This window comes from Chaetodon auriga, chromosome 9 (assembly GCF_051107435.1).
Source record: "Chaetodon auriga isolate fChaAug3 chromosome 9, fChaAug3.hap1, whole genome shotgun sequence".
In the NCBI taxonomy this organism is placed as follows: Eukaryota; Metazoa; Chordata; class Actinopteri; order Chaetodontiformes; family Chaetodontidae; genus Chaetodon; species Chaetodon auriga.
The window spans coordinates 22,070,402-22,085,453 of record NC_135082.1 but is presented as its reverse complement, the minus strand read 5'-3'; the positions used below and the strand labels follow the sequence as shown (position 1 = coordinate 22,085,453).

General features: G+C 40.7%; 2 protein-coding genes across 2 annotated transcripts; both read left to right on the top strand.

Annotated features, from left to right (window-relative positions):
- The first annotated feature begins 376 nt into the window (after positions 1–376).
- Positions 377–9,892, top strand: spon2b (spondin 2b, extracellular matrix protein). The gene is made up of 6 exons (XM_076739226.1): positions 377–490; positions 1,822–2,109; positions 2,552–2,775; positions 5,800–5,991; positions 6,355–6,541; positions 8,778–9,892. The coding sequence occupies exons 2-6, from the start codon at positions 1,875–1,877 to the stop codon at positions 8,954–8,956; spliced, it is 1,017 nt and encodes a 338-aa protein (XP_076595341.1). The 5' UTR covers positions 377–490; positions 1,822–1,874; the 3' UTR covers positions 8,957–9,892.
- A 2,747-nt stretch (positions 9,893–12,639) lies between these two features.
- LOC143325866 (transmembrane emp24 domain-containing protein 11) lies at positions 12,640–14,327 on the top strand. The gene is made up of 5 exons (XM_076739227.1): positions 12,640–12,769; positions 13,235–13,326; positions 13,640–13,765; positions 13,921–14,067; positions 14,178–14,327. The coding sequence occupies exons 1-5, from the start codon at positions 12,640–12,642 to the stop codon at positions 14,325–14,327; spliced, it is 645 nt and encodes a 214-aa protein (XP_076595342.1).
- The last annotated feature ends 725 nt before the right edge of the window (positions 14,328–15,052 follow it).

Below are 15,052 nucleotides of genomic sequence, written 5' to 3'. Positions count from 1 at the left end.
AGTAGATACCTACAGTATCACACTGTGAAATGACACGCTACCCTCGGAGCTGTACAAGACCCCTGGCTGTGTATCTAGAACTGCTGAACACATCAGCAAGTTAATGGGCTACTTAAAAAGAGTAGGAGAGTGAAGAGGAGGAGGTGAGTGAAGGAGGGAGAGCCAAAGTCAGAGGGCATGAAGGGGGCAGGGAAGTCATTGACAAGCAAACAGAATGCATTGAAAGAAAAGTGAAGCAAGTTGAAGAGGGGAGTGGAGCAAGAGAGGGGAGGAGGGGGAAGAAAAGGGAGAAAGGAGGGAAAGGGGGAGAGGAGAAAGAGGGGTGAACCTCCTGGAAGACATAAATAGCTGAAGGAGGACTTGGAGCCTCGCAGTCACTCCTCCCGACAGCCACCATCCATTGCTCTCCTCTCCCCATCTCCTCACCACCAGTCCTCCTCTCCACTCATCTGCTGCAACCTCCATTCATCCGGAACCCTGAGCAAAACCAGTGAGTAGTTTCCACACCACATCTTCATCCTGTCACCAGATGACAGTGCAGAGATGCTTTGCATTTGCAAGACTGCTTTCAACAGTCTGCACAAAATATTGGTAATGACAGCTGTATTATAGAAAGCTACCAACTGTGCATGTATTATTGCTAACAATTATATCTGTCCTATCATATTAAAGCAAAAACTAAATCAGATAACAAAACATGTGATAAGGAAGTGTGGATGTAACAGATTTTATGTGGATGTAACGCGTTACATTTAAGAATAATCAATGTTGGAGTGAAATCTAGAAACTGAAACAGCACCCACTTTCATTTTATCAAAGTTTAAATTGATAAGATTAGATTAACACTGTTTGGTAAGAATAGCATGTTCACACATTTATGAACTCTGCATTGAGCAAAATGTAATATATTGTGTGTATGATGAAGCAATATCCTAAAACTGCTATCATTCTATCTGCATGCTGTTCATGTATTTATCTTTACTGCAGCAAGGATCTGCTTCATAGAAAATTAATGAATGTCCCAGAGGAAAACATTCAGCTGCAGGACCCTTCAATCAGGAAGTGTCCACACATATTCATGAAAAGGTTTTTAATGATACTGTTAAAAGGACTGAGAGACCACACACACACACACACACACACACACACACACACACACACAAGCCTTAAAATATAGGTTAGTGAGGCTAGCATAGCTTTTTTCTGTTAAATAATAATAGACCAAACTTTCATTGTTTGCATCTAAATTAACAAGATATCTGTGTCACCTCTTAAATTAAGATCTTCTGCCGGTCCTACACTGCTTAACTGAGTTTACAAGTCTAAACAGTGGAAAAACAGCGGAGAACGTTTAAGTGAAAAGTTTCCCTCTGACTCACATGCCCCACTTATTAAAGTCAGCACTGATGCTGCAGCCAGATGCTTTGCCCTTCCAACAGTTCTCCTTGTCAGTCTTGTCATGTACGAGATCTGACAGGAAAAGCATAACTGCAAGTAGAGACATCAAAATAAATAGGTCAAATTCTAACTAAGTGCAAATCTGCCTATTGCAAAGCTTCATAGAATGTGCACCAAAAAAGTCAAGAAATCCTCTTTGGCAGAATAAAATTAATTGAATCTTTAGAATAAAGACATCTATGGTAACAGCTGGTAAAAGTGCCCTAAATCAGACCTCTTGGGGTGAAGCAACAGCAGAGCAGAAAACATAAAAAAGGGTGTAATACGTGGCAATTACATATGTGCACATTTGCAGCTGGATGACTCAGCTTGATGGAAATGTTACTAGTGACTTTTCTCCTTTCTTTATCCTGCCTTATACAGACACAGGTCTTCCCTCTGGTCCTTCATCCTCCCCCAAATTAGCCTTCATAATCATGGACACCACAAGGAACATCCTCTCCATCTCTGAGGCACTCTACCACCTGCTCATCATGATGTTAACATTAGGCCAAGGCGTTCATTCAATGCCTGTTCCTACTGACGTCCCCATGTGCACGGCCTCGGAAACTGCCCAGTACAGGCTAACATTTACTGGCAAGTGGACCCAGGCAGCCTTCCCTAAACAGTATCCTGTCTACCGCCCCCCTGCACAGTGGTCAAACATTATTGGTAAGTCCACAGCGAGCTGGTGTCGAACTGTATTCTCATTGGTCAGAGTGTTGGCAGCAGGTTGAGTAACTGGAAGCTAAGGTAGAGAAGAATAATGCCCTGATTGGTCAGTATGCAGGAAGTAAATGGCAAAAATCCACCTAAAATATCACAAAATATTAAATTACACCACTCAATTAATATCAACAAATAGGAAAAAACAACCTTGCTGTATATCATATGGAGATATAGACTGTATATCAATCAATCAATATTCCTTTATTTGTCCCGCGAGGGGAAATTTCAGATATAATATATATCTGAAATTATTATCTGAAAATAATATATAAGATATAGATTTCAGTATATAAGCTGACACTTGCAGTTTATACACGCCTGATGACTGCAGACTAATACCTGTTGCAACAACTAACTTCCTTTCCCTCTCTCTCTCTACTCCTAGGAGTGACTCACAGCTCCGACTATCACATCTGGCAGCGTAATGAGTTTGCCAGCAACGGAGTGAGAGAGTTTGCAGAGAAAGGTGAGGCCTGGACACTCATGAAGGAAGTCGAGGAGGCCGGCGAGCGCATCCAGAGTGTTTATGGTATCCTCTCCGCTCCCGCTGTTGTGGGAGGCACAGGCCAGATGAACACTGAGTTTGAGGTCTTCGCCAGGCACTCCTATGTAAGTCACTCAGCACCTGGTTTCGTTCAGTATGGGTAAGGGTATGGAGTGTATCAGAGGCCTTTTCCTGACAGGTCAATAATATATGACGAGATGATGCGATTCTTTCCTTAGCCAGGGTCTGAGGGCTAAAGAATCTTTCAAAATGCTGCCAATCATGGCTCCTGTTAAGACCAGGGTTAGTTTTTATCTTGTATATGCGTTCAACTTAAAGAGGTTGTATCCTGCCAAAGAGAGAGCGGAGAGTCGTCTTCACTGTTTGACAAATATAAGCAAAACAATTGATGACAAAACACAAAGATTGCATTGCACGGACACGGGACATCCTCAACAGATGTGCTGCTTTGGAAAACAGCAGTAGCAGCAACATGACAACAGCACAGTAAGCATTAAAAAAATCCACTGAAAGCGCTGTATTTTCCATAAATGCCACACAGACATTCATGGGCTTAATAAATCAACGTTGCCAAAGCAACAGGCCTGTGTCATATGAGGAAAATCAGGGCAATGCCAGAATCTCACACTGTAATTTATTGTTTAAAATGTCCTACATCGCTTTTAGCTTTCTTGCCAATGGCCACTTACGCAAAGCAATGTCAGATGCATGACATCATGTTTAAAATATGATGCGTGGGCTACAAAGAGCCTAATTCCCATTTACCATAATCCATTATACTTTTGCAATCGGGTAGGAAAAGTCATTAAAATATGCAATAATTAAGACCAGTGGATATGATGGAATATTGGCATTAGAATGTACCAGAGGCCACCAAAGTTGCACTTTTAAAGCCAAACTTTTCCTCTGGGGGGACATTCTCCCAGATGGCGCTAGCAGGCTAGGTTTTCCTACAAGTTGGCTACTCCATATTCTTGTGGAAAGGCCTGAGTGGATGGTGCAATGGAACACATGACATGAGAGAAGTGAGTTTGGCAAAATAGGTGAATTGTGCGAGATTTATTCAATATGCCTAACCATCCTCGCATGGTCAATTTTTAACTTACGGAAGTATTGATATATCAGTGTATTTTGCTGAAATATTGCCTTGTTTGATGTTTGAATGCACAACACTTAACACAGTCATGAAGGTAGGATGGGTCATTATTGGCAAAAGATAAATCTTCCATCGTCCAAGATGCAATCATGACACTTTACAGGTGCGCCGTCGAGTATAAAATGAAGGCCAAGTTTGAAGATGGGTGTGGTTCAACCCATGAGTACTGAGTACTTGTGTAATAATGTAGTAATGAGCACTGAGTACTCATGGGTGGGAACATCAGCAGCAGCTGGTGTGATCCCGTTGCAAAATGATCTCTAGTTTTCCTTATCTTTACATGTAGTTTTAGCCACCATTCATCCGAGACACACACAGATTTACAATCAAGTCCACATATCATGCAAATGTACAGTTTGGCCATATTATAAACTGATAATTAAGAGGTAAAAATGGAAGTCCCAGCTGTGTTGTAAACATGTACTGCACCTTACAGAGGTCCTTACTGGTACCAGTCTGATCTACCACACTTACTAAATCTAGGTTCAACTAGATCAGGACTGTAGTTACCCTTTTAACTCTTGTGAAGTTACTTCCACTGGGGTTGTTGCATAACCCATGTTTGTGAGCAACAGGCCAAAACTATAAAAATGATACCAGGGTTGTAAAAAAAATAAAATAAAATTACAAGTTAATATCCAAAGTATCTTTTTATCCGAGCAATAAGTTGCCATACTACTGCTATCTGTTGACCATAAAAAGCATAAGATTGAGACAGAGCTGCATTATTGCCTTCTAACAAGGTCGATAGAGCAAAATAGTGAATGCTACAATAAAACCAGCTCCACACTGTTTTTTTCCACACACCGCACCCTAAAGAGACCCTCTGAAAACACAGCAGGTCTAATTTATGTCTCTACACATTGTGTAAAACTCTGCAGGAGTTGGCTGTTGAACTTGTTACTGATGAGTGTCTGGGTAGCTCATAAATTTAGGGACACAACGGACCAAACACAATGTTAGGCTTGGACAAGGGAAGGTGTGTCCTCAAGGTGACAGAAATGGAAAAAATCCAGTTGGAGACAGAAGACATTCACTAACTCAAAACAAACTGTACTGAAATAATATCACATGTGTAGGGAGGTGGTGAGTTATCGCACTATGCATCCCCACTGTGATGACACTTATTTCATGCACATCATAGCACAGCGAAATCCGCAATCATGTGATATACATATCACATATGATTGATTTAAAGGGGAACTCAAGTTGTATAAAGCCTTTCATGGCTGCAGGGTCTAATAAAGTACTGCAAGTGATGTCACCTGAGTCAGCGCTTGTTGGGATTGAAGAAAAATCTGTCAGTGTGGAGTTGGAAACAAGCGAGGGTATCGTTCCTTATTCCTGCTTTAGGCTACTGGCCCAAGGCTTCATTAGCCACTGTTGGCAGTGGAGTTGCATTGTGGGTAATGTAGGCCGCAAGTTTTGAGGAATTCATGTCTTATCAACCATTATGTCTTTCATCTATATGTACATCCATCTAAATCAAGATCAGGATGGAGGCTGTTTCATGGCCAAAATCCAGATGAAAAAGTATTTCCAATAGTTTCTTTACAGTTGTAAAAGTTAGTTGACTGGACACATCAAGAACATAAATTATTCAGAAATACGAATGTGCAATGAAGCAAGTATTTTTTAGCTTTCATTTCCATTTCCAACTTACTGAATACAATTCGAAAATGATTTTAACTCAGACCACAAAAACCCAGTTCTTCCTTTGTGGCTTTAAACCACTGTCCAACTGACACAATGAGGTATTGATTGAATGAGCTAAAACTAACACTGAGATCAAATCATATACGGTGACATAAAATAACAACCCATTCTCTTTTTCGCTCATGTCTCTCCTCTCTTCTGTCTCCACATCTCAATCTGTCACTTTGACCTATGTCCTCATTTCCCTCTCTCTCTGTTTTTTCTCTCTACGCTCCATCTCCCTCCCTGTGGTCTACTTCCTCCTCTCTATCTGCAGCTGTCGTTTATCGTGCGAATCGTTCCAAGCCCGGACTGGTTTGTGGGTGTGGACAGTGTCGACTTGTGTGATGGCGACCACTGGAAAGAGAATGTGTCGCTGGAGCTTTTCCCATATGATGCAGGAACTGACAGCGGGTTCACTTTCTCTTCTCCCAACTTCGAGACCATCCCACAAGACAAAATCACACAGGTAGGTTAGCCTCAGCCAAGTATAATATCTACTAATCCAAAGCCAAAAATCACTTGTCGTGTGAACTGGGACATGAGTTTAACATCGCTTGACAAAACCAGCAATGAGTACATTGTTTTATAGCACTTCTTATTGTGTAAAGAAGCAAAATCAAAACAAGTTGCCAACAGAAGACGAAACAAATGCATTGAAGACTTTGTTGACCTTATAGAGTAAAGGACAAATTATTATTATTATTAACATATGAAAGTATTATTGTATAGTATAAGAATTGTAGTTCCTTGAATACTCAGTGCACTCAATGCATTCAATGCACTCAATGCACCTATTCACTGTTATTCTTTGTCCATTTTCCCTCCATAGATCACTTCTTCCTTCCCTAACCACCCCGCCAACTCCTTTTTCTACCCCCGCCTGAAGCACCTCCCACCCATTGCCAAGGTAACGCTGACCAAGATAAAGAAGACCAATCAGATCATCAGCCTGCCCGTGGAGCCCACCCAGTCCAACCAACTGCCAACTGGAAACGAGATAGAGGACAAGCTCATAAGTAAGTCTGAGGGGCACAAATACTCGATAAATGTTTCAGCAGCAATGTCTGCCTGCATGTGTTTGTTTGGCCAATGCAGCACCTTGCCAGACGACATCACACTGAGCAGAAGTTGTACCAGGTTTACCTTTTTTTTTGCACTACAGTCTTTAACCACTAGTCGTGCTACTGAGTAGTGATTTTAAGTGGGTCCCAACTTGTATTTATCTTGCACGGAAACAAAGATGCACTCAAGCGAGTACATGGGTGATGCTTTACAATTCCTGCCGCTGGTTTGATACTTTAATCAACAGTGGGTGACAGTTTGTTCAGAGAGGTGTAAAAAAAAAATTGCCTTATCAGTAGTTTTATGAGAAAGGAAATGCATTCAAAGGGATTTGTTAGGTCTTGAGGTATCTTTAAGTAACAGGCAAAAACGCCCAAGAGCAACACTCAAATATGACTATTTTGCAGAAACAAAAATCAAATACAAGCACTTACTCATAGTCGTAGTAGTAAGATCAACATGTAAACAGTGCTGTTGCGATACTGCAGATTTGCATCCACCATTTCCAACCTTTCTCTCTCCATTGCACTTGTACTGATCAAATAATATGCATATATGCTCAAAGCTGTGCGAAACACAGATTTCACACAATGCTAGGAGCTTGGGTCTTTGTTTTTTGCTGACTCATATGAAAGCATTTGGGAACTATTACAGGCCACACACAAACTCAATTACTTCCAACCAGAAACCAGAGAAGCCAAGTGAGGGTAGGGCATCAGAAAATACCAGGGGCACATCTGGCATCCAGTGGAACAGTGTAAAGATGAGAAAGTGAAAGAGCATTTTAAGAAAACTAGGTAGAAATCATGAACAGCAATGTTGGGGTCGTGACCCCAAAATAGGATGCAGACACGTATGTTTTAACAAGAGCTGGATCCACATGGTGAAGCTCGATTTACTTAATGTTGGTTCTCAGACTGTTAAATTTTAAGACTCCCTGTTGTATAGATTAGTGGTAACAGTAAAATGCCAAACTGCAAGGAATAATAGGAAGACAGCTTGGAAAAATAAAGATGAAGAGTGTGTCAAACTGCAAGTAAAGCCAACAATGCAGTAGTCAAACAACCTGTCTGTGTGACCGATGTTCTCCGATATGACATGGAGGGGAAAATAACCTTTTATAAAAACACAAATCACCGCAGAAAGTCTAAACAGATGACTTGACCAGGAAAGTGTAGCGCGTCAACCTGGCAGTCGAGCTGACGGTGCAGTAATCAGATTCAGTGTTCAGGGTGACTGTAAAGGTTTGACTCAGCATCACAGACTACAAGCCCGTTCCCCAGACTACCAATCAACAAACAACAGAGAGGGGCCAGGAATCTGGTGGGGTTTCCTGCCTTGATCCCAATGCTCCCTCCTACCCCTCCATCTGTTTATCTTTGCCTCCCTCCATTAATTCTCTCTCTATTCTCTATCCCTTTCATGTCCCCTCCCCCAAGGCTTGAACAACTTTTATTACAGTTTAGCAATCACCTGCTCTAGATTGCATCTGTGACATACAATATTGATGTAAAATAAGATTAATGAGCTTTTGGCTTTTATAGCATTATTATTATCACATTATCCTTTGCTCTGTCCTTAATGGACACACAAGACGAAGGGAGATTTGAGTTGTTCCATCCCTCCATCCTTCCGTCCATCCATGTAGCTTCCGTACCGTCTCCCATCCTTCTGCTTTTCTACTCTTCAAATGACAACTTAGTCTGTGATACATATCAGCTGTGCACAAGCTCTCAACAAATCCCCATCTGCTGCAGTTGACTCATTAAGTGGTAGCGCTGGTTACTGAGGCTGAGCTATGCTGACAGAGAGCAAGCAGTCAGCAAAAAAATCTGTCAATAAACGAAGGGTAAAAAATTTATCATAACCCCAGCAGCACAACCACAGCCAAGAATCCATAACGAGAAGCTATGGGTTCATAAAGAGCTGCACGCACAGCATGGCGCCATTTGTCGTAATTCCCTTTCATTATTTTATTCACTTCTAAAGACAAATAAGGGCTGGAGAGCCGTGATTTTTCTTATTATGACTAATTCTTCTCCTTTCCACTCAAACCTTAAAAGGAAACTCAAATATCCACATACAAATGTGAACCATTTGCCGCTTCCAAACAATAAAGGAAAAGCAATAACTCAAAGAAAATTACAAATCAAACCTAAATGTGATTATAATGCCCCCCTCTCATGGCAGATACCCCCCTGGACTGCGAGGTGTCAGTGTGGTCTCCTTGGGGCTTGTGCAAAGGCAAGTGTGGAGACTCGGGCGTGCAGCACCGCACACGCTACATCCTAATGCACCCAGCCAACAACGGAGCAGCCTGCCCCCTGCTGGAGGAAGAGAGGAAGTGCTTCCCTGACAACTGTTTATGACTAAGCCAGGAAAGGAGGGAGAAGAAGGAGAGTAAGGAGAGGAGAGAGAGGAAAGAGAGGAAAGCCAGGAAAGGGAGGAAAGGACGAAGACGGAGAAACAACAGTAAAAGGTCTGCAGTGAATTCACGTGAGGCATAAATATGATGAACTGGACTCCCTTATTTCCTCCCTGACCATGCTCTCTTTCTGTAGAAATTAATATACTGATTGATTGACTGTTAAATTGGCAGAGTCACACTGCACAAAAGAGTCTTATCCTCAAGTCATATTGATATATCTGACAGCACGACAGAGGTGTAGTTTGGCAAGATAGCTATTAGACACCCGTTCAGTTTTGGCAGATTATCAAAATTGTCTGGGGATAGAACATCGCTGTTTTAAACACAGCCATTTACTGAAAACACATCTTCACATTATAATTGCTTTTGGCTTGACAACTCTAAAGCTCACAGACATTTGTTTGCTCAGAATGGATTAGAACTCCCAGCAGCTTTCATCTAGCGGATTTGGAAATAAATCCATATAACTGAATCTTAAGATCTAAGAAGTACTTGACAGAGAATCCAAATAATATCAGCTTTGGCACAGGAGAAAACAAGATGCCTCAATAGTTCCATAGTTCCATTAGCAGAAGTAGAACTAGCAGAAAAGTGAGTCAGACATAGAAGTTAATGTCCTCTGAACTATGCCACATTCAAAACATAATGTTAACAGAGACATCGTGGTTGTTTTCCTGAAGACAAAGAATATATTTATTTACAGGATTTTAACCTGTAGTGTACAGTATATCAAATCTGAAAGTAAGAATGTGTATTCCTTTATGTTATTGAGATATTATTTCAATACAAGAAAATACGTTTTTTTTTGTAAAAAATACAAAAAATGTACAAAAAAATGTATGTTGTCTGTATGGTCAATAAAGTGTAAATATATCTTTAAGATATTGTGTCCTCATTCATTACTGATTCTTCAAGAAAAAGATAATGAAAGATAATAAAGTGCATACATTTGGAGTCCTATTGCCCAACTTCACATCACATAAGCACATTAACAAAATAATTTTGCATGATATGGATTTAAATCCTACTTAAGCGCCTATGCTCAGTGCAATATTTGACCTTCAAATTTGAATCACACATCTGGGCTTACTTACCTTTGAGCTCCTACGGTAATATTACTAGTACCACTGGGGCTGCAGGATCAATTTCAGCACAGACAGATATGCTTTTAACTGGATGACCTGAGTTCAAGCCCCCGTCTTGGCTTGGGTTCGGCCTGATGAAGTGTTGGTCATAAAACGGATGAATGTGCTCACCAAGTATTTAAAACAGTCGAGCAAATGTTGATTTAGATTACTAAGCCTGAAATCTCACAGAGTTCACTTCATGCTGTGACGTCCAGTGCAGCACACCTCAGTGCCAAGCAGGAGTCCCATTTAATAGACAGAACAGACACCAGTTACACAGAAAGTGAACTCTTTTTCAGAAGGTTTCTGGGCAGGATGGAGACAACACAATGTGAAACAGATTGAAAAATTCTCCTTTTGTGAACGATATTGGTGCAAATATGTAAAACAGATCAAATCGCTGATGACCTCCCCCACCCCTTCCCACCGAGCAATATAGAAACCACACAGCAGATGACACATTGAACGGCAATAACAACCGAACATCTGGTGCACGAGGAAGCTCCTTCTGTTTTGAATGACAAGAGGGAGGAAAATGACGGAGGCAGAGAATCAGGGGAAACAGGAGAGGAGCAGATCCAGTTTCTGGCTTACCTTTACAGTATTTTCATCAGCTAAGACTGAGAGAGGTAAGAACAAAGTATACGCCCAGTATACAGTACTACATGACGTAGAATACATTAGAGCTGCAATGGTTAATAAATTAATCACTTAGTTCTCAACTACTACCAACTATTGTGATAATAGATTAATTGTTTTTTTTCTAATTCCAGCTTCTTAAATGTGACTATTTTCTGGTTTCTTCACTCCTCTATGACAGTGAGCTAACTATGTTTGGGTTGCAAAGCATTTGAAGACATCATTTTGGGCATATTCGACAGATTAATCAGCAATGAAAATAAGACCTAGAACACATTGTGGTGCATATGCAATACAAGGGATATTACTGTCAATCTATCATTCATACACCTGCACCCCCACACCAGCCATCCAATAATGTTTAGAACAAATCACAACAAATAAAAAGATCCATACTCTTTGCACAGGAAACTCTGTTAAAAATGGCAGAAGAAAACACTGTATGAACTGATGGAGTGATTGGAAGCAAAATGTGGCTCACAGTGAAATGCAGATTATTAGTATTATCATAAGATATGTTAGAGTTAGACAGACACAGTGTAAGTCAATTTAGTTTAAGATTGAATCTTCTGTTTTAATGGCTGGTATATTACACATATTGATTTAGTATTCACACTCTCTGTAAAACTACTTAAGTGTGGGAGGAGAAGGAAATCTGACTCTTTGCTTACTTTGAGGAATATCAACTTTTGCAGATGCTAAATATGAGAAGGGTTTATTCTGTGTGTGTGTGTGTGTGTGTGTGTGTGTGTGTGTGTGTGTGTGTGTGAGTGGAGGTGTGGGGGTTTACTTTATAAGTGACCTCATCGAGGGTAAGCATATGGCAACTATTGTATGTAATGGTTTGGATGACAGTGCCCACTCAATTTCCAAAGACATTTGGACTCTCTTGCAGTGACAGACACTGGTAAACCTTACTGCTTAAAATTAAAGTGTTTTTAAGGCAGAGTTTTTCCCTTATCCAAAGCAAGGGTCTAAGGACAGAGGGTCTTGTGTGCTGTACAGATTGTAAAGCCCCTTGAGGCAAACTGTGATATTGGGCTATAGTATAAATAAAACTGACCTGACTTGATTTAAAAGATCAAAATGTGAACACTATATTTAAAAAAAAAAACTAATAAATCCCCAAGAAATAAGAACTACATCAGTAGGCCAGAGCTGAGAAGTGAATTTGTGAGGATTACCCATCAGTCATCATAATATGGTGCAGCAGGCTCATACATATTCTCACCCCGGAGCACCCCAGAGGGATATTGAAGGCGGATAAACACCTTCTTGAATATGTTACTTGCTCATCTTGTTGATAGTGAGCGATTTATCCCTTAGGGCACAGCTCAGCATCTATCACTCTTGATTTAGTGTAGTAAATGCAGAGCAGGCACTTGGCCCTGCAGTGGAAACAAGTCTACTGCATATATTAATGCTATGCCCAATAGCTATACAGAATTCTATTAATTGCTAGATATTTTCTGTATGTGAAATATATGCATGTGCTGCCAGATATGTCATGTTTCCATCCATGTTTGTATATTATGGGCTCACTGCTGTTTTATCTGTATCTGCTGCAAGTGGTCAGTCCCAGTCAGTCACTATTCTTAGCAGCCTTGCCACTGGCCCTCGAGTTAACCAGTCACAAAACGACCAGAACGTCTCGTCACACAAAGCAGCACCTGTGAGTTTCTCACACTCACACCGTCTCCCTTATAGCCTTGCACTTTAAATATATGCTAGAAGACCTGCTGTGCTAGAGGAATCTTGAGTTAGAAATAACAGATCGAGAAAAAAAAGTCACTGGGAACTGCGGGCCAAACATTCGGTCACTGTGTATTGTAACTTCATAGCTCATTGTTAACTGAAAATGGGTTTGCGAGGCACTGGCTTTCTCCTCCAGTGTTACCTGATGTTGGCAGCAGCCATGTATTTTGATCTTGGAGAACTGGAGGAAAAATGCATCATTGAGGAGATTCCTGAAGACATGCTGGTCACTGGTGAGTCCTGGAGAGGGAATATTCCTCCTGAGTCTCGTTTACAATCTCAACAGAGGTAATGATTGTGGAATTAGATTCTTAAAACTGTACTGTGAATTGCCACGTGATTGTTGAATCAGGCAGTAATGTACTTTCATGATAGTATGTCTTTTATTTCAGTGAGTGCAAAAGCCATTTATTACTTCCAAGCTGCCCATTAGGTAGCATAAAGAGCATTTCATTCACTGGACAGCCCACTCATTGTATTTGAAAGTGCAAAGCATTTCCTACAATTAGTCCTACAATGACATACTACAATGTATATATTAAATATTATGTATAAACATTGAATATGATGCATTTGAAATCTAAACTGCAATACAAAATGAATAATTTCTTCTCATGCCTAATCTAATACTGTGATGTTCATAATGACTTTTCCTTCAATTGCATGTGTTTTTTTACGTGACTGTATCCTACCTTCAGGTTACTTCTTGCTGGAGCCATGGAATTCGATGACGCCCACCCACTCCCCTCACCTCGGCGTCACTGTGACAGTCAGAGACCCACAATATGAGGTACTGCACTCTCAGGAGAGGTGCATCATCATGCCAGCATCACACAAACATGTGTATCATGGTACACTGAAACATGTGCCAGCTGGTTTCCCCCATTCAAACCAAACCCAAACAAGGATGAAATGAATTTAAGCGTAAAGATTAGCACTGACAGCACAACTCTTTGTCTCTGCTATTGTGTTTGTGTGCTTTATTCCTTTTTTCCAAAAACGCATCATTTCCTTTTCCTCTGCACTTTAACAAGCAACTTTTCCACTTTGTTGACCCATAGCTGAAGAAATGATGGCCTAACAGTGTCTTTCCTGTTCTCTAGATTCAGATGTCCAAACGCTACAGTAAATTTGGCAAATTCACCTTCACACCTCACGCCTCTGGTCAGCATTTCTTTTGCTTCCAAACCAACTCCACAAGGTTCGCTGTCTTTGCTGGAGAGAAGCTGGTAAGACCTATGGACACAAACAAAATTTGTTTAACAGAAGGAAAAATGCTGCAAAGCAGTTGCAGTATTACAATACCAGATCGAATCAAACTGCATGCAGACATATGGTAGAATTTTTAAAATAACTCCTAATTTTCCTCCATCGTGCTGTACAGAAGCTACATTTGGATATTCAGATTGGAGAGCATTCAATTGACCACAACACTAAAAAGACAAAAGGCAGCCTGGAGAATCTGGAGAACAGCCTCAGCCACCTCAGAGATCAGATGATGTTCATCATCAAGCATCAGGAGTACCAGAGGGTAGATGAGTATTTTCCTGTAGTGTCTGCAAATATAACATTGCATGATGTGACAGTGAAAAATGACAGTGTTTCACGTCTCCATGTTTTCTATTCCCTCCTCTCATTCAGGAGAAAGAGGAGGAGTTTCGGCAGATGAGCGAGACCACCAACAGTAAAGTGCTATGGTGGGCCGTGGTGCAGACCTCTATTCTGCTGTCGGTTGGTTTCTGGCAGATGAAAAGACTCAAAGACTTCTTCATCGCCAAGAAGCTGGTCTGAAGATGACCTCTGACCCGTCGACTCTAAGCCTGATGGCCTTATAGCACGTCCTGCCCATACCCATCCATGTGTATATACTGTGGGCTGCAACAGGCACACTTCATGCCTTTACACACTGTGATATTAAGGTCTTTACCAAACAGCCGGTGACCTGGACATGCACCCATGGAAAAATAGGTGTAAGGAGAGTTTTAAAAAAGTTTGTGTGTGATATTGACAATCTTGCCTGAGTTAACATGACAATATTTCTGTCTTTTTCCCCTCTTCTCCTTTTTATTCTTTATTGCCATTAAAACTGTGTGATCTGATCTAATATCAATACAACTGTTTATACTTCTGTAAAACTGGAGCTTTCTGTCTGGCTGTTTGGCCCCATTATCAGCAAATATGCAGCAAATTCTTTGGGACTAAGTAGACACAACAGCAAAAGATACTATGGATAAATAATAAAAGTAATTTGAAGGAGAATTGTTTTGTCATCACTTCCTTTTTGAAAAATGAAACTTGAAATTGAAATGAATTAAATAACAGCTTTTGTGGATAACTTACCTCATGTTTTCAGAGATTTTAATTCTTCATGTAGCATGTTTAGTAAGGCTAGCTAGCTCAAAAGCACTACCTTTACCATAGTTAGCATAGTGTTAACAACTGACGTCCTTCCGTGCGTGCTAGTAACGTTAACTTTATAGGAAATATACAGCTGAGCTGACAGTTAATGTAGTTGA

Bases quoted from the DNA above. Each gene is read 5' to 3' on its own strand.
- spon2b (XM_076739226.1), top strand. From the start codon at position 1,875: ATGGACACCACAAGGAACATCCTCTCCATCTCTGAGGCACTCTACCAC. The intron at 2,776-5,799 runs GTAAGTCACTCA...CTCTATCTGCAG, and splicing joins TCTTCGCCAGGCACTCCTAT to CTGTCGTTTATCGTGCGAAT. The intron at 5,992-6,354 runs GTAGGTTAGCCT...TTCCCTCCATAG, and splicing joins CACAAGACAAAATCACACAG to ATCACTTCTTCCTTCCCTAA.
- LOC143325866 (XM_076739227.1), top strand. From the start codon at position 12,640: ATGGGTTTGCGAGGCACTGGCTTTCTCCTCCAGTGTTACCTGATGTTG. The intron at 12,770-13,234 runs GTGAGTCCTGGA...TCCTACCTTCAG, and splicing joins TGAAGACATGCTGGTCACTG to GTTACTTCTTGCTGGAGCCA. The intron at 14,068-14,177 runs GTAGATGAGTAT...CCTCTCATTCAG, and splicing joins AGCATCAGGAGTACCAGAGG to GAGAAAGAGGAGGAGTTTCG.